A 19,872-nucleotide genomic window follows, 5' to 3' on the forward strand; every position below is an offset into this window, starting at 1 on the left:
CTAATGTTTAACTAAACTAACATAACGCTGCATTTGAATAGATTAGATTAGATATATTTATTTCACAACATGATTACAGTACAAATTACATTTATGTCAATTTATAAGAATACCTACAATCTTTCTGAAATTATTGACTCGTACACAAGGTTAACTACCGTGATTCCTAAATAACGAATTCTATTGGTTTTTGCTTCACATTTCCCATTTGCCGCTTTTTCTGACTGAAAAGCATCGCCAGACTTTAAGTAGCATTCAAATTTGGTTTGTTAATAATTTGAACGCGTCAACTCTGTTTGTCTATGGCGTAGTATGAGCAAGATAGGATATGTATAATGCATTACGATAAAGCGAGATAAAGAATATGTCATGGCCGCATTGCACGCCATAAACGTTTTCTCTATGCCGCGCCAGTCAGTCATTGAACCATTTATGAACGAACGACAGCTAGAATCTCAGAGGCCCCGCCTATAAAATCTGTTATTTTATTTCAGTTAGTTTTACCGCGATGATATTATTATAAAGCAGGAATTTAGGTAATACTTGAGATAAAACCAACACAATATTACAAAATTGTTTACTTTCTTTGGTGTCATTGTTAAAAAAATGCAATTATCGATTTACGGTTTCGTGAATAAGAAAGGAATTACTTGGTTTTCCGGCAATAGTTTCTAGTTAACAAGTGTTATAAGAATTGTTAGAAGCCCGGTGTTTGTTAATTAAGCCGTTGAAAATGCGTTTGTGTCATAACAGGGCGGCAATTTTGTGAATTTGTTGATACTATTTTTAGTGGGTGTTGTCATTACTAGCAAGCTTGCTTCGGATTAGGTCATCGAGTGTGTCGAACATGTGTGCCGGGGAAATGTGTTGTTAACAGTTTGTTTGGTTTCTTGTTAGATATACAAGAGTGAAGACTGCACCATGGGCACGACAATGAAGCTGCTATGTTTGTTGGCGGTCGCGGCGCACTGTTCGGCGCTATGTAAGTATTTGCATATTGGCACGTATCTTCATTTGATTGTTAACTTATAATATTGTTTTGCATTCATGAGCATTTGACTCGCCTAAACTGTCAGTGATCGGAAACAAGCCAAAGTTCATAATTTAATTTGCAAATCATTTAGTTTACAATGTAAAACATGTTGGAAACAAAGTTATATGACCTAAGATCTCATGTTAAATTAATTTTGTATTTCTCTTCAAGCTTTTTTATAGCCTCTGTCTTAGTTCATCTTTTCTTAAACAGAGGTTGGCAAAAAAAAAACACAGTTCATACAACTTGGTCAAACTTTTAAGTATTTATTTTTATCTATGTTTTCATAGATGTCGACACACAGAAAAGTCCTATTATTTCCTTGTAACATTTTTGGAATTTCAAAGTTGATGTTGCACAGTATTTATTGCACTATCTCTGTTTACGTTTCAGCATCAGGGTCATTCAAAGCCAAGTATATTAAAGACCTACCTCACAACCTCTGAAGGCTTATTTAATGAAACAGGTTGTACTCCCGTTATTATATTGCTACTGCTGTGACATGTTTCGGGCCAATTTTGGAGGCCCCTCTTTAGGCATATATTATAGTTCACATGGCGGCTAAACTCTGTGCGCGGAGTTTAGCCATATAGCAGTAGCAATATAATAATGTGAGTACAACCATAGTTTCATTAAATATTTGTATGTCTCAAGTTTAACCTCTGAAGGCTTATTAGACAATATTCATTTTCACCACACAAACTGGTAAAGGCACTCTTGATTCTTCAAAGGCAGATAAGAAAGTTCCATTTTAATTTTTATCCACTGGAGTCCAAAGTAGTCCATACAAATATTTTAACTTGATGTTCTTAGTCCTTACTTACCTGACTGGTAGAATTAGACCAATAAATGTGAGTGTGCACGGTAAAACGTCCCACTTTGTCGATAGCTATAAAGCCGCTTTGTCAGTTTATTCATATAAACATACAAGTGAATCTCGCCTTTATGATAACCAACAAAGTGGGCCGTTTTACTAAACACACTCACAAATGATGATTTTACCATAAATTGATGGATTGGGTTTACTTTGATATTTTGCAGTTAGTATTTTCGTCATGTTGGTGTGACTAAAATTTTCAATTGGTGGCCAATAACCGTTGCTCCCTTGTACAACAAATAATAAACAAATATTATAGGACTTTGGCTTCCCACAGACAGTCTTAAAAATTCATAATCTTAAAAAAAACTTGTATGCAATCTGACAGTTCAAATCTGTCAGTGTCTTGTCAGTGTCAGTTTGAACTGTCAGATTGCATACAAGTTTTTTTAAGATTATGAATTTTTAAGACTGTCTGTGGGAAGCCTTTCTTACATAGTTTGACTGAGAGAGATTGAGTCACATGGTAAGCCCAAGAAGGCTTAAGAAGGCTTTGGGTACTCAGACAACAATATATATAATATACAAATACTTATATACATAGAAAACATCCATAACTCAGGAAGAAATATCTTCTGTGTTGGTCACACAAATAAATGCCCTTACCAGGATTCAAATCCAGGAGCTTCGGCTTAGCAGGCAGGGTCACTACCCACTAAGACAGACAGGTTGTCATAACTATAAAATAAATATTGTTTAATTTTGTGAACAGTGACGTCGCCACCGCGGATAGTAAAGCAGCCCACGATGGAGGAGCAACTGTTCATGGTGGCGCAGCCCGGGGAGGCTGACAAGCCCTTCATCATCGAGTGCGAGGCAGAGGGCGAGCCCGCGCCACAGTAAGTGCTTTTGTTTAGTCTAGCTCTGCGGTTGACACAGTGCGAGAAGTCGTATGCGAGTTTCAGTGCATTGCAGGTTTTGATTGGTGTTCTGAATTGTATGTAGCGTCAACTGTCCGTAACGTAGGTAGGTATACTCTGTCAAACAAGTCTGTCAGTAAATAAGAACAAAGAAAACTATATGCATCCTTTTCTTTAGGGTGCTAGAGAAAAGGATACCTATAGTTTTCTTTGTTCTTATTTACTGACAGACTTGTGTGACAGAGCTTACTTAGGTACCTAAAATCACATGCAGTCTGCACGCCGTCAACATTAGTTTTCATAAAACCGGAAACTGTTTTGCTAAAGACGGTTAAGCAAATCATGTCACTAAAAAAGGCGCGAAATTCAAATTTTCTATGGATGAAACTTTTGCGTTTCCGGTTCATTTGAACCTAAACTCAGTACAACATAAAGTCAAAAACACATTCTCATATAAATATTAATTCAGAATAGCCTAACGCCGAAGTACCTAAGTCCCAAAACACTTTAAATACAAAACGAACTTAACTTGGTGACTAAACAGATAGATGCCAGAGCGGCGTACTTTGCCTAAGGGCTGACAAGTGATTATTATTATAATCCATGAATAATTAACCAAGTACGTATAAGCGTCCGAGTGTTCAATATGACCAATTACTGGTCATAAAAGGCTGTTATAATATCCCCAGTACAAGACTGAGACTTGAGATTATTTATACCTCATTGTGTAACGGAGCAGCGCTTACGAAAAAATGTCATCCAATTCATGCACGCGATTATACTTTATGTGTCGGCGACAGACCGATTTATTGTTACTGGATTTGGCCACGATATAACGGGACTCCTATGTAACGTACAGTCGCCATCTGATAACGGACCGGCCACATCTAAGAGATGCATGTCCTGAGGTGCGGAACGGACGTCCGCGCCACGCCGCCTGAATGTAATTCAAAAAACGTCTCCTCAGTACATTTTGTATAGGAAGGACGTATTAAGACGCGCCCCCAGGCGGCGCGGCGCGCGCCACGCCACCGCCACGCCGCCTGGGGCGCGTCTTACGTCCTTCCTATATTCATATTCATATTCTTTATTCAGTATTGATTATACATTGTCAGGTTTTACATTCACATATTTATATACAATATACAAAATGTACTGAGGAGACGTTTTTTGAATTACACTCAGGTGGCGTGGCGCGGACGTCCGTTGCGCGCCCCGAGACACGCGACTCTCTGATGTGGCCGGTCCCTAAAGCTAATAGAGTTGCCTCATTTCGGGGAGCTGTTTAGGAACTGTACAAACGAAATTCTGGACGATTTGCGAGAATTTCACCAGATAATATTCTCGCAAATCGTCCAGAATTTCGTTTGTACAGTTCCTAAACAGCTCCCCGAAATGAGGCAACTCTATTAGCTTTAGGGACCGGCCACATCAGAGAGTCGCGTGTCTCGGGGCGCGCAACGGACGTCCGCGCCACGCCACCTGAGTGTAATTCAAAAGACGTCTCCTCAGTACATTTTGTATATTGTATATAAATATGTGAATGTAAAACCTGACAATGTATAATCAATACTGAATAAAGAATATGAATATGAATATAGGAAGGACGTAAGACGCGCCCCAGGCGGCGTGGCGGTGGCGTGGCGCGCGCCGCGCCGCCTGGGGGCGCGTCTTAATACGTCCTTCCTATACAAAATGTACTGAGGAGACGTTTTTTGAATTACATTCAGGCGGCGTGGCGCGGACGTCCGTTCCGCACCTCAGGACATGCATCTCTTAGATGTGGCCGGTCCCTATGGCTCGTATCAATCAACTCGCCCAACGCTTCAAAACCTAAGTTCAGTAAAACTAAAACATAATCGTCAAATATGTATATTTTATCCCCACTAACTATGTATTGCATGCAATGTCCTTGAAACCGGCGCCGGTCTGCAAGTCAACACGAGTCTGAATAATAAAACTTTAGGTAATCCTTCACCAAGACCGTGAACGAGGAGCCGGTAATATTTCCTACAAATAAACCGGTATTTCTCGTTATATATCTTTTCTTGGTTGTTTAAAAGTAGCACAGTCCAGTTTCATAACATTTATATATATCGTTGTCTGAGTACCCACAACACAAGCCTTCTTGAGCTTACCGTGGGCCTCAGTCAATCTGTGTAAGAATGTCCTATAATATTTATTTATATTTATTATTTAGTTACAACAATGGAAGGAAGGACAGAAGAAGCTGAACTTAGACTGTGTAGGCTAGCTTTCGTTTTCAACAATGTTTGAAATTTGTATTGGGGATACCATTATAATCATTATATGGTTGATTGGTAGACATTGACCGACTGTGCTAGACCGGCCTCAAATAAAAAACTTACGGAAGTAATTAATAGGTACTAGTTCAACTAGTACAACTTCCTGCAGTTAACTTGTTATAAAACATCAGTAAAGACCTAAGAGAATATAATATAACTCCGGAAAAGATGTGGCTCGTAACAAGAAAAACTTAAGCTAGTTAAATTGTCACCACACCTTTGGTTGATGGTCGGATTGGTCGGTTAAATATAAACAGGTCAAATTGTCAAAACTACGATTCAAATGTTTTGTTTTGTTTGTCGAGCGATACAAAATTTTACTTGGACAAAAATCCTCTATGTATATGCATTCTCTTTGATAAAAGACAAACGACCTAACGACTTCGCACTACTTAACTGCTGTGGCAAGTTCTAGTGCCAAAATCGGTACATCACAATTATTTACGAGTAAACAATGAGCACATAAACTATGGTTAACTTGAGATGATGATTGCTTAACTCCGCTTCTTGAAGGATCGCCCACACTGCTCAATGATTATTCTTAAACCTTAGTTCAAAAGCATAAGATCCACCAATGGTCAGCCAAGAGTTTCCCTGGACGGATGAAGTTATTAGCGTTATATTTCATTGTAAACTTTATGATATTGTAAAGTTTCAAATGGCAGTGTTTTCGTGAATAAAACCGCCTTCAAAAATAAGCGCGTTACAAAACACGGAGAAACTAAAAAGCCAAAAATAATAAACCTTTCAATTCAGATTTCTTATCGTATTGCAATAAGCTAAACATCCAAATTATAAACAAATCAATTATTTTTGTAGTCGGTACCAGACCTGTTCGTCGCCTTGCTATTGCCTGTTTGCCCCACCCAACCATACACAGGCTGGTACCGACTCCAAAAATAATTGATTTGTTTATAATTTGGATGTTTAGCTTATTGCAATACGATAAGAAATCTGAATTGAAAGGTTTATTATTTTTGGCTTTTTAGTTTCTCCGTGTTTTGTAACGCGCTTATTTTTGAAGGCGGTTTTATTTTTTGTTAAAAAGTTTATTTATTTGTTGATTTTTAGTGGTTCCTAGTGATATTATATGTATCAGTCCGAATACATGTACAGTAGTGAAAGAATTATCCTTTAACTCCTAACCATTGAGGAGTTGACCTTCCATCATCAGCTCAGCGACATAAAATTATTACCATCAGACGTAAATACTGGTGTACCTTTGAAAAATAGACTAAAAACCAGGGATGTAACGGAAGTGTTTTTAACGGAACCGAAAGCGGAAGCAGAAGTTTTGAATTTAGTTTAACGGAAGCAGAAGCGGAACCGGAACCAGAAGCGGAACTTATGGATGTTAAAAACGAAAAGAAAAAATACCACATAGGTATAACATAAATCAAAACTAATTAAATTACCTAGAACTTTTAGGTGTTTACTGTTTTCTAACTAAGAATTTAAGAACTGGCTTGGCCTTCCGCCTTGGCGTTTAGTATCGCAGCACGTGGCAAGCAGAGAAATGAGCGAATGACAGGTATAGTACCTGTTGGTCCTTGATGTACGCCGCTCATGTCCCACCGTCGCGCTAGGTTCCGACATCCGTTATAACTTCCGTTTGAAAAATAACAGAACCGGAACAGAAGCGGATGTGCAAAACAAAACGGAAGTTCTGCAGAAACGGAAGCAGAAGCAGAGCTCTGTTACATCCCTGCTAAAAACATTACATGTGCCTATAACATTTGAAGAGTTCCCTCGATTTCTCTAGGATCCCATCATCAGACCCTGACTTGGTGCCAATGGGACCATCTCGGGGTTATACCGGTTCGATCAAAAAAAAAAATTTGAAAATCGGTCCACGATTCTCGGAGATATCGAATAACATACATACAAAAAAAAAAAAAAAAAAACATTCAGTCGAATTGAGAACCTCCTCCTTTTTTGAAGTCGGTTAAAAAGTGCGAGTGCTTCATTCAGTGACATCCGGTCATCTCGGTATTTATGAGATTACTAGCTATTGCCCGCGGCTGCGCCTGCGTTAAGACTCTACGGGAGCGAAAATGCTAAAATGGAAAGGAGTCCCCCTTTCAATTTGAGAATTTCAGTTAAATGTACTAGTGTTATTAACTAGATTTATCGAAAATAGTTATTTGTTATACGAGGGGGCAAAGTTGTATTTTAACGCCGAGTGTGGAATTGAAAAACGAGCAAGTGAAAGGATTCTATAGTTGAACCACGAGCGAAGCGAGTGGTTCGAGAATAGAATCCTGAACTTGCGAGTTTTTTAACACACGAGAAGTAAAATACATTTGCACCCGAGTGTAACACAAAACTTTTCCCCTCACTATAGCGAGGAAACTACAACGCAAAAAATGCGTTATCACTGCTTCCAGTGATAACGCCTCTAGCGTCTTTTAAAATAAAAATAGCAAAAAAATCAAAACGGTCCGACACAGATAAAAATAATTAATCTGTGTTGAAAAACTCATTGCTCTATCTTTAAAATCCAGGGAGAAAATAGTCGAGAGCGTTTGTATGGAGAATTGACCTGTATCGTATCGTGTTAAATTCGAAAATTGCGGAAGGCTCCATACAAACTTCCACCCCCCATTCTAGGGAAGAGGGGGGTTACAAAGAAACAAAAATTAGCCTATGTCACTCTCCATCCCTTCAATTATCTCCACTTCAAAAATCACGTCAATACGTCGCTCCGTTTTGCCGTGAAAGGCGGACAAACAAACAGATACACACACTTTCCCATTTATAATATTAGTATGGATAAATTATAATGCTAACACAATTTGAATTAATGGTTCGAGTGCTGTGTGCTCATATTCTGTGAATTTCTGTTAAATTGTTTTTATAGTAAAACATATTCACTGCTATTCACCGAAACCATTTAATAATAGACACAAATTGTATGAATCGATTGACACGAAAGTGTAATCGGCAGTTCATTGGCCTCAATGCAGCATTTAAGACTGGAACATGCTGACCCAAAACGTGAAGACATTCGCATCTCTGTCGCATGACTATGGCAATATACATCCAATTACGCATAGTCTTGATTGATGGTTCGCCTCATTCGATGTCCGACGTTCCATTCCATATGCAATACATACCCAATATACCCACGTCTATCGGATGTAGAGGGAACATATTTACCTTTGAATTTTATGTAGTAAAGATGCTTTTTATGTAACATCTTTCGGCTAGTAGAGAGAAAAGAAAACTTACAGGTCAAAGCTAATAGGTAGCTTTACTATAACTGTACCACGTGTTTTCAGCATTCTAGAATTTATGGAAAGCCTAGATCTATCCAAACTTCGCCTTACAAATATAATTCTCCAGCTCTCTACGATGGTAATTTCAACCATAAATTATACACAGAATATATTGTGTCATTTGTGCCATACAGTTAATAAGCCTCGGTGAAAATGGGGCTAGGTAAAGTTTCAAGAAAGGCGCCTGCCACCCGACACTCGCACTATAATCTTGTTAGCCAGCCCGCATGTCTGCCAGACGGATTTCTCAACCGACGTAAAGTTTCAATGAGTTCTCCGTATTCCTGAGTGAGGACCCTTATAAGACAATGACGGGTTTAGTCTAGGTGCCCTAGACGACACTATGCCTAGATGCCTACAAAGCTGGTGGTGCCCCTTGTACAAGAACGCCTTCAATATATTTGCGTGTTGTTTACTATTTTTCATTAGAAATAGTATTTACATTTTATGTAGTTATTCTAGATATAGCCTCGTCGTAGACGGCGTAGTAGACCAAAGAATTTGCAACGGTTCAGTGAACTGTGCCGAAAAATGTTACAAAATGAACCGTATAAGATTGCATAATATAGTTCTTATTGATACAGGCTCAGCAGCACCACTAAGTCCATATAGGTTTGTCCGAAAATAATATTCTTATTGGAAAATATACCTGTTTTTAGGGCCTCCTCATAGTTGTTCCCAAAGGAGATATTACAAAAACTCGTCTTTTCTCACTTAAAAGACGACCATCCCCCGATGGCCCCGATAGCAGTCAAATATTCGGTGGCCCTCCCGAAGTCGTATATTTCACCACCCTCCCTAAAAAGAATTTATTGCCTACGTTGAAACAACATAGTCTGTCTCTGCAGGTCTGCAGGTGCACTGAAAAAATTGAGAATCACACGACAGCGCACATCATTCTCAATTAAGCTTTCATCCAATATGACTCCACTTTTTTCGTACTCCGCATTTTAAGGTTGGTAAGGCTACCCATTTTAGCAAGCACGTTGCGCAAAGGGTGCTAGAAAAACTACGAGTCATAAAAAGTTGTGGTATCTATCATAACAACATACATACAACAACATACAATCACGCCTGTATCCCATAAAGGGGTAGGCAGAACACATGAAACTACTAAAGCTTCAGTGCCACTCTTGGCAAATAAGGGGTTGAAAGAAATCGAAACTGTGACATAGCAGTGACAGGTTGCCAGCCTCTCGCCTACGCCACAATTTAACCCATATCCCATAGTCGCCTTCTACGACACCCACGGGAAGAAAGGGGGTGGTGAAATTCTTTACCCGTCACCACACAGGCTCTATCATAACTTTTACAAAAAACGCTTTTTACTCGGTAATCCATTCATTGAACGAAAAAGCGAAATTGAGGTTGTTCAACCGCGACTAAATATAATGTATTTTTGGATTACGATCGACTTAAACACTGTTTAGTGCCTGTAGTAAAAGAGTCTAAAAATAAAACTAGTATAAATGAAAATAAATTAAATACATAAGGGAGTAGTGAAACGTGTTATGTCCGAATAATACGAACTCGCATCTCTCAAAATATTATTGCAATTAACAACATATATCCTCCATTCCGTTGTCCGTTACTCAAAAGGTTTTCTGGAGAAGTTCGCTCTTTTATATGTATGTTCTTTGAAGAATAGTGCAGTGAAGAGTATAGCCTATTGTACTGTAAATGTTTGAACATATGAGACAATAAACCACAGAACTTAATTTAGATAGAAGAAACAAATTCATATATTTGTATAGGGGCCGAGCGTGTCAAATTTTGTACTGAAGTTGATTCTTGCCTGTAATTTTAAATATGTCTCAGGCTCTTGATTGTTCATAATTTTTGTGTTGTTGCAATTGATTATCACGTAACGAGGCATTTTTTATGTTTTGGTTGACTTCAACTTACAAAAATTGACGCCTGAAAGCTGCAAGCTGCGAGTAAAGACGGACAACTCAGTGGATTTCACTGAGTTCATTTGACACGCTAAGTAGATACGTTTGCTTGATCTATGGTATATATGACATCTGTGCAATAAACCTTCCGCGTCCAGTTGATTTTACTCTAAAATGTCAAGACAATATAAGTCGTACCTATTTATAGAACTTTGAATGCACCTATAATTTAAACATTTGACTGCCACCCGACCACCGAATTTATTATGGCTCATTGAAGATGTGTGAGTGGGTGGACAAGGCCGTCGTCTACACCTTTACGTGTTACCTGTATATATGAATGACATGACTTATTGGTGCTGCGAGTCTCAGTACTCAGTAAAACCAGTAGACTGTCCGTGTTATATAGGAAATATTAAATATCAATTTTCATGTTAAATATATTCGTAACAGTAGCTTTTTTCTATATTTTGTGTGGCTTTTACTTTACATTTATTGTAATGAGAAGACTCTAATTTTATTCTTTAACTGATAACTTTTATTCTACAGTTACAGCGGAAAGTCTTGATTACGGCCACTGGCTTATTAAACCAGCGGACCGTTTTAATACCCTGTCGCTTTAATTACTTGACTTATATCCACTGCCACCATGTTTCTTGTGACTACGACAAAATACTGCATGCCATACTGATAGTGATATGGCAAATATTGCAACTATGTATAAGATGAAAACCAAGTAAGTAAAAGGCAAGTGGGTCAAGTAGGACCGAGCAAAGCGCGCGGGCATAAAAGGTCAATGGCATTGATATCATGAACGTAAAAATAACTATGACATAATGTCAACGATTAAACACATTTGAGTTTTTATACGTATGTCCTTCGCGCTTGTTACAAGATCGTAAATAGTAGGAGATGGATATAATGTCCGTATTGATAAAAGTCAGACCAAGAGTGACTGCTTAGACTTTACATTGTCAGTGTGATGGTAATCCGCGGCACTAAAACGTCGAACTTCTACGAAAATGTAACGATTGTAATAGTATTACAAAGTAACTTTTCTCTCGTAGAAGTATGTACGTGCCCACGCACTAGTACCTATTGGTATAAGCATAGGCTGGCGTACCAAAAAGTAAGGGCCAGTGACCAGCTAATTTTTTTTCGCAATTGGAGGGCCCCCTAATAGGAATGATGAATGGAATTCTCTAACTGGTGACGAGGAACCAAAAGGAATTCTAAAATTAGAATTTTTGGCGAAGTTATCAAACCTACGAATAAAAGCTTTATTTCAATCGATAATTATGAATAGCTCGATCAAAGAGGATAGCTGTAGTCTCTATTAACAGAAAAATCTTGTATTTTGTCATCCGGATTCTGATTTTTGATTATTATTGGAAAAATATTGCTAACCACAATAAGTACGTCTTCACAATGGATAAATATTTATAATATAATTTTAGAACAATAGTCATTTGTTACGTTATTAACCACAAATACCATTATTTTATTTTTATTCAAAAGCGCACAACAATAAATTTGAGTCAGCGACGTCAGCGTAAACAAACAGGAGCCACAAAGCGATTCGCGATGACAACGGGGAGCTACCCCCCAAACAAAGGTGCACCGAACAGAAATGACTGCGTGTCAACAAAAGTTTCATTTTACTTTTGTTTACTTTAAATCCCCGCGATTGCCGCTGCGGAATGAAAATCCTTCGCTTTCCTGCCGTTTATTTGATGTGGATTTTTATAACAACTGGTTTGATAAAAATATAAGGTCTTTTTTAGTGTATATGGGTATTCTGTTGGATTGAAAAGCCAGCTTCATAATATTTTATGACATGATGACACACTTGCTGACTCATGGTGCTACAGTCGTTTAGCAAAGATATAAAGGAGGCAGATGAATGAATTATATAGAGGTATTCTATATACTACTTACGCATAATTCAGAATATTCAGATATATACGTTATACGAGTATTCCACGTATCCTCCTACGGTTAATTCCTGTTCTTTCAAAGCTACTAATCCATTTTTAAAAACATAAAAATACGCTTATGCCGTACTTTCAGCTCCATAAAGTGGATAAAAAGTATAATACATACAACTCTGGATAAAATCTCTTCTCTTAACTTAAAAACTAACACCCACAAACAGCTCGAAGAACAACAGTGAAATATTATATTAATATTGGCAGTTTGCGATACTTCTGAACACTTTGGTGGTTGACCACTGGCTAATAAATAACATTATGAATGTAATGTCAGGCGTCGTCAGTGAAACCGCCATGGCGTGTTATACGTTATGTTACGGTGTCGAGTGTCGCCTCTCAACTGCACTTAGTTTTGCAAACAGCTCGGGTTAGCGAGATTGCGTCGAGATAACAAGTCGTTGACATGCGAAAACTGGCCAAGTGCGACCTTATTAAATAAATAAATATTGGGGACACCTTACATAGACCAACTTAGCCCCAAACTAAGCATAGCTTGTACTATGGGTGCTAAGCGACGATATACATACTTAAATAGATAAAACATCTCTATAAAATTAGTACCAAGTAGACATACTTGGTACACCAAACATGGTGTAAACATGTAACGTACATAGTGGCGTGTGTAGGCACCGTAGTCTAGTGATGTGCAAGTTGGTTTTGTATTATACGGGTAAAATAATCCACAATAGGCTAGTTTCCTACAGTTAAAATAAAATATTTTATGCAGTGCACGAAATAAAGCACCACATAATTATAAGAAAAACATGGACAGTAGTTATGTTTAAACATAATTTCCATTTAATAAGTCAAAGAGAAAGATATAAAGTAAATGAATATTGACCGTGACGTCACTCCTCAGTATTTCATAGTAATTCCATATTAGCAAATCGTTTTGACAGTTCTTAAAAAGAAGCTGATTTGACTAGTAGGAAACTAGCCTATTCTGAACTCTGACAAGATCGATCGAAGTGCACAATGCACATATGGCGGTGGTGGCGGTAAAGTCAAGAGTCTTTAATTACTCTTTACTCGGTTCGAGTGCTTCACAAACAAAACAATGAATCCTACTTCATCAGATTATAATGAATGATGACAAGTACAAGCTGAGAGAGCTTATCATTGTAGACTTCATACTTAGTTATTTGAGTTTTTAATTTGTTGTCGTGTTATAAGTTAATATATCTTATACTTACATATAGTGTGGTTTCAGGTATTGATTTTATTTTGTAAGCTCATTAAGTATCGCAATGTGTATGTCAAATGTCAACTAACATGGAATTACTAATAGTTATTCCATTTGATAAATTAAAAAAAAACTCCCCTCTGCAGTGCAACACAAAGTATAACCACAATAGATATTAAATAGCGTTTTAATTTAATTTATTCCAATGTTTGTTGATATAAACCCCGTTTTGTGACACACAATATAACAATAGAAAATATAGGCATATTTAACCACAAGCGTTGATTAATTACGTATTGTAAAGTCCCTAAAGCTAAAAATATATTACTCAATTTCAGATATACCTAAGAGTTCAAATGAGTTACAATTGAGTTTTCAAACATCTTACAAACCAACATTCCATATACACGGCCTTATTGTTATTGTTTTAGAGACGTATTAATATAAATACAGGTATATATATGTTATATACTTGGTTATATGTTTGGCAGGTTGGCTTTTAAAGATGATTGTGAACCGTATCTATAAATAATAATTATTTTGACTTTTGTTGATGATTTCGTTCATGAGTCAACTTATGCAGTCTGATCTCACACGGACTAGGTCTAAATGATGTCACTCGAGCTTCCCTTCCGTTTGCATGTTGATAATGTTGATATGTCAGCAAGTCGGCAGCAATAAAAGCTGTATTGATTACCATAAATATGCGTTTTTTATCTCGTCTGATTCAATGATACATAAGAGTACGATACGTTACGAGAGTACTACAACGAGTATAAAACTACGATAATTTTGTACTAGCTGTACCTACTTGATATTTTCGCGGAAACGCTAAACAAAACGTCAAAGTTGACCAATTTCTTTTGTGCGCACAACTCGAACGGTGTATCAGAAGTTTTGAGTCACATTTATAATCTAATACCTATCGCTAAATTATAACATCGCTAATTTACTTATTGTGTAGGGTTGTAAAACCACATCTACCACAAATAGTTAATTTTTATGAGGAAAATAGATTTTACATAATAATGTCTACATTGTTGTAGATGTTATTAAGGCTTCAGCTTGTACCTATAGGCAAATAAACCTAAAACTATTCCCGTTAGACCACATTTGCACTATAAATGTTGTCTATTCACGAATCAGGACCCATATAACATAGCCCCTGCGTATATTTATAGCAAGACCTATTCACTCGCACTGTATTTGTAGGTCAATCAGGAATAAGGACTTTAGTCCTGTGCTCCCATTGGACTAAACTTGCAGCTTGGATCTGTGCCATCGTCATTCCAGCGTGAGTTTTCATGCAACGTCGGATATGAGATTGGTTTTAAGGATAATAAACTAGTCACTAAACTTGGCACGCTTTTAATCCATGTTATATATGCGGAACTACTTCTTGGTCTGCAATCCTTGAGGTTACTATCTCTCTCCCACTTCCAACAACTGATATGCCGTTGCCGTCCAACTAGCAGATCAGAGTTTATTAGACTTATCTACTTAATTATACCTTCGAAAAACGAATAGAATATAAAAGCTCAAGTTATTCGCTTTAGATAATTTGACAGAGAAGGTTTAGTTAAATATACATTTTATAAAGCTAGGTTATTGTACCTAACTCGTAAAATCTTAATATTAAAAGTAACGCTATATTTGTGTAGGGGTTTAATTAACTTTTATCTTTAAAGTCTAGGCAAATAACCTGGGGTTATATTTTAACGATGCTATTCTGGTGTTAACCTAAATCTCTTATGTTTGTTGATAACCTGTTTCTTGTTTTTTTTTTATCTTCTGTTTTTTGCGTTTAATCCAATTAAAGGCTTATGAACTCATATTTTTCCGTTGCCGCTAATACAACAACTTAATTATGCGTTCTGTATTATCTTAAGAAACGAAGGGAATAAACTTTATCTTATTCTTCCGGGCACCAAAAATATGTTAGCGAGGAAATAGTCGTATTCATATGTCCTGGCAAAGTGAGCTACACTGCCCTCACCTGATGCTCATATTAAGACGCTCCCTAGCGAAGGTCGTGGTCGCCCTGGTCGCCCACCGAGCCATTGATCATAAATTAGACACTTACGCTGCTGCTGGGACTAGAAGGCCTCAACTGTCATTTAAAATCTCATAAAATGCGCCGCTTTGTATTTGTGTTCCAAAGGGTAACCTCAATGACAAATATCAGTGATATTTCCGAGTGCTTGCTACCTCGACTACAAACTAGAAAATTATGCGTTGTGAGCACGTGCCTAAGATATGATAAATGCACAAGTATTCTTAGGTATTCATAGGTTTTTAGGTTGGATAGGTAGTGAGCATGGACAAGTAAGTCCGAAAAAAAAGCTTATCAAAGGTATATGTATAAATAGCTAAAGTACCTGTACATGTAGATCAATAGTGTTGGTAAGCAATTACAAAAGAACGAAACACGTGTAGTCCATAAAAAATGAGACATGTGTAGGTGGGTGTAATACTTTCTAAAGTTCAGTGTTTTTATTTGAGCAGTGTATGTCAAGCTCACATAGTATATTTACATTATTTACTAAAGAATGTTTATATACATACTACTTGCAGCCTAGGCAACGTACGTTGAACAGACTCAAGTGCAAGGGCAATAAAATACCTGAATGTTATTAACTAGACCCACCGTGACGCGGTTCTTATATAATGTGTCTCGTCACTACAGTCCACAGGAACGTGAAACTAGCTCCAATTTAACATCTATAAACATCAATGTTGCAAATTGCACTTGCAGTGCTCACTCATAACATAACACACCCTCGGAGCTGGCCAGCTAATTGGTGAATGCGGTACAGCATCTATTCTTAGTGTGCCTAACTATTTAGTGAGGCATCTGACGTCCCATTCTCGACTCCCACCTTATAACTACGTAGAGATTTTTGTTAAACAAAACATTTCTTCTTCAACAGGTACAGATGGGTGAAGAACGGCAAACCCTTCGAATATGCCAGTTACGCCGACCGCATGTCGCAACAGCCCGGCCGGGGCTCTCTAGTCGTCAGCAAGCCCAAAGACGAGGACATGGGCCAGTACCAGTGCTTCGCCTACAACGAATGGGGCACGGCCACATCCAACTCGGTCTTCGTACGGAAAGCCGAGCTCAACTCGTTCAAAGACACCGGCGACGGTGCACAGAAACTGCTCACCGCTCAAGAAGGTCGCCCGTTCAAACTGACCTGCCACCCGCCCGACGGCTGGCCCAAACCCAACGTCTACTGGATGTTGCAAGGCGACCAGGGTCAGCTGAAAACCATCAACAACTCCCGAATGACTCTCGACCCCGAGGGCAACCTCTGGTTCTCGAATGTAACGCGCTACGATGCCAGCGAAGATACTAACCTAGCTTACACTTGCGCAGCCAAGTCCTTGTTCAGGAACGAGTATAAGCTCGGCAACAAGGTGTTTTTGAAAGTGAAGCAGACTGGTGGCATATCGCCGACGCAGAACAAGTACCCGCCTGAGGAGCAATACACTACGAGGAGAAACGAAGTAGCGCTGAGAGGGAAAAAGGCGGAAATCTACTGTATATATGGCGGAACGTAAGTTTTACCTGCTTTTTAGTGTTAAGCTCAACTATGGTATTCTAGTAGAAAGGAGATTAAACTTCTTTATTATTTAATGCGTAAAGAATTTAATGCTCTTCATTTACTAAATAACAATGGTTATCATATCGTAGCTTATATTTACTTATTTACCCAGTAGAGTTTCTTGCACTATATAAAAGTAGCATGTTATTGGCATTGCTACTGTAGCAGAAGTCTAACTGATTTGATGTTTCCAGGCCGCTCCCTCAAATAGTGTGGAAGAAAGACGGACAGAACATCCTATCATCGAGTCGTGTTACGCAAGACAACTACGGCAAGACGCTGGTGATCAACCCAGTTACCAACGGCGATAAGGGAACATACACCTGTGAAGTCAGCAATGGCGTCGGCTCCGCGCAGTCACACTCCGTCAACCTCAACATCAAAGGTAATTTCGATGACTTATCCTTCAACTCTTAGTTAATTTGGATGAGGACAGAACACCCAGACCCAACCATCGGGATATCGGGAAATTATGGCACTTGTCAAATAAGCGTAGGAGCTGCGAATTCGCACTGGTAAGTTGGATGCCATTCGCCTGATCAACTCGTCCTGAACTATAGAACGTGACTGGCGGGACTGTCGCATATGATATGTCCTATATCTTTTCTAAGATGACGTTTTGATCTGACATCCCTGCGACTTAAAACTTAATTATTTGACCTACAAGAAAAGAGATCTTATCTTACCTACTTAATTCCCTTACGACTGAGGGTTATTCGTCAAAGAAGATGGTTAAATTGGTTAACTTTATGTGACTAGGTGTAGAAAGTTTCAAGAAAGGCAAAGCAATTTTATCAACATGTTAAAAATAAATAAATAAAAAGCTGGTCTCTCGATAAAAATGACACATACATTCATTATATTACACAAAGCTTGTTGTATGTATGACATCAGTGAAAAGAGATAAAAACATGAACAATATTTATAGAGTGACCCTAATAAATAGCTATTACACATCGAACCTGACTCATAGGGTCATTTATCTATTTCAACACGCCGCGTTACATTGTTTGATGATAATTACTGACTATTACTTCGGTCGATAAAAGTATGCCTAAATTATCGTCAGTCATTATTCATACTCTGAAAAAAAGCTTGCGTCTAGTATTATCAATTCACAATTTATTAATTACAAATGATATTTGGCCGATAAGCTCTGTGTTCTATTGTTAATGTTGGTGATATGTCTTCACCGGCATAGTGGCTACGCAAAAGATACATTTTGTGATTGTAAATAAATACAATTACAATAGAAATTTAAATCATAATGTTTTCATGTCAATTACGATTATAGGTATGTGGTAAAATATAATTAAAATTTTGAAAAAACCCCGTGGACAGATTTTCATGAAACATGACTAAGAACACTCCCTCAGATTTCAAACAAAAAAAAAACAATCTAAATCGGTTCATCCGTTCGGGAGCTACGATGCCACAGGGAGACACACCACAGACAGACAGACAAACAGACAGACAGACACGTTAAACTTAGAATATAACACCCCGTCGTTTTTGCGTCGGGGGTTAAAAATACGGCTATGAAATATTGGAATAGATACTTCATTCGCATTTCAGTCCACTCCCTGAACTTGAATTGGGTCACGGCCTGACCGACTATATTAATTTGTACAACACCACTTTAGGACATTAAAAGGCGTGTGTCAAATGTACTGGTATCGTAATTATAGTCAGTATACAAAGTTCCTATTTTAAATCTTCTTTGTTTAAATGCTGAGAATTTCATAGAGAAAAAAAATATGTTATCAATTTCTCAAATCACAGATTTATCAGTCTTTTTGAATCATGGTGGCAGGGAAAAACTCTCGTCAAACTAATGTTCCCCACAAAAATTGCTTTATCAGCACTTTTTCCTGGAAAGGTAGATTTCTTTCATAGAACGAGCAACGGTAACAATCGACACTTCAACTGAAGTGCAGGCCCTCAGGCACGTACCGTCGCCTAAAACAATTTGTGTCCGAATTTCACAACTTGGCGTCTAGCCCGTCTCGACTAAAAAAGAAAAAAAAACACAGCGAGTTCTATTCATAACTTCGCCGTCTGCTTTGCAACAAGCAATAACTTTAAATTTTGAGCCACTTCTTCCTCGGATCCTTATGGCTGAGAGACATGACGACTGTGGACATTCTTCTCTATGCATGCTAAGTAAATGAGCAGTATATCAGGTACTAGTGTGGCTTCCTGTAAGGTTAAGGACTGTATCGTTAATTATAGGGACACAACCAACCTCGTCTAAATGTTGACATGTGCATAATTTTGTATTATTATGGTCCGAGAGTATGATCTGAAGGTATTGGTAAGTACTATTTGATATAAGAAGGTCTGATATTTTTTTTATTTTAGGGACTTTATGGTACTTTCATTAAGGTCTAGCAAATACATTTCGGACAACCCCTAATCTGGCTTAATTTGAGAATATCTCAAAGACTTTTTGTACGATTTCGACAAACAAAGGTTAATATGCTGCCAAAATATATTTTTTAAGAGTCCTCTTCATGGTTGTTCAATTGGGTACTTGCAGAATAAATGCGGTGAATTTATATAATTTAAAAAAACGCATTTTTGAGCAACGTTCCGGTTTGCCGTAAATTTTTGATACAAGCAGGATAAGAGAAATAGATAAAAAAAATTAGGCATAGGCCAATGTCTAATAGACATTCATGGTGTTTGAACAGTGCCTAAACCAGATCGATATAAACAGTGTATGATAATTAAATTCGACATCAAAGTCGGAGTTAGCGTAAGCACCATGCCACATTCTCTAAATGGCCGCCATACACAGATCAGGAACTTTATTTTTTTTAAATAACAGTGGCTAGACTATGT

General features: G+C 37.9%; 1 protein-coding gene across 2 annotated transcripts in view; it reads left to right on the plus strand.

Annotated features, from left to right (window-relative positions):
* The first annotated feature begins 408 nt into the window (after nucleotides 1-408).
* The window catches only part of LOC125225808 (neuroglian), a 63,195-nt gene continuing 43,731 nt past the window's right edge, over nucleotides 409-19,872 (plus strand). For both annotated transcript variants that reach the window (XR_007177024.1, XM_048129662.1), the window contains exons 1-5: nucleotides 409-536; nucleotides 898-982; nucleotides 2,623-2,749; nucleotides 16,351-16,980; nucleotides 17,223-17,413. Coding sequence is in view for 1 of the 2 variants with exons in the window: in XM_048129662.1 (XP_047985619.1) it covers nucleotides 922-982; nucleotides 2,623-2,749; nucleotides 16,351-16,980; nucleotides 17,223-17,413 (1,009 nt within the window). In the remaining variant the exon portion in view is untranslated. The remainder of the gene's footprint in view (nucleotides 537-897; nucleotides 983-2,622; nucleotides 2,750-16,350; nucleotides 16,981-17,222; nucleotides 17,414-19,872) is intronic.

The sequence above is a fragment of the Leguminivora glycinivorella genome, chromosome 4 (genome assembly GCF_023078275.1).
Source record: "Leguminivora glycinivorella isolate SPB_JAAS2020 chromosome 4, LegGlyc_1.1, whole genome shotgun sequence".
Lineage (NCBI taxonomy): Eukaryota > Metazoa > Arthropoda > Insecta > Lepidoptera > Tortricidae > Leguminivora > Leguminivora glycinivorella.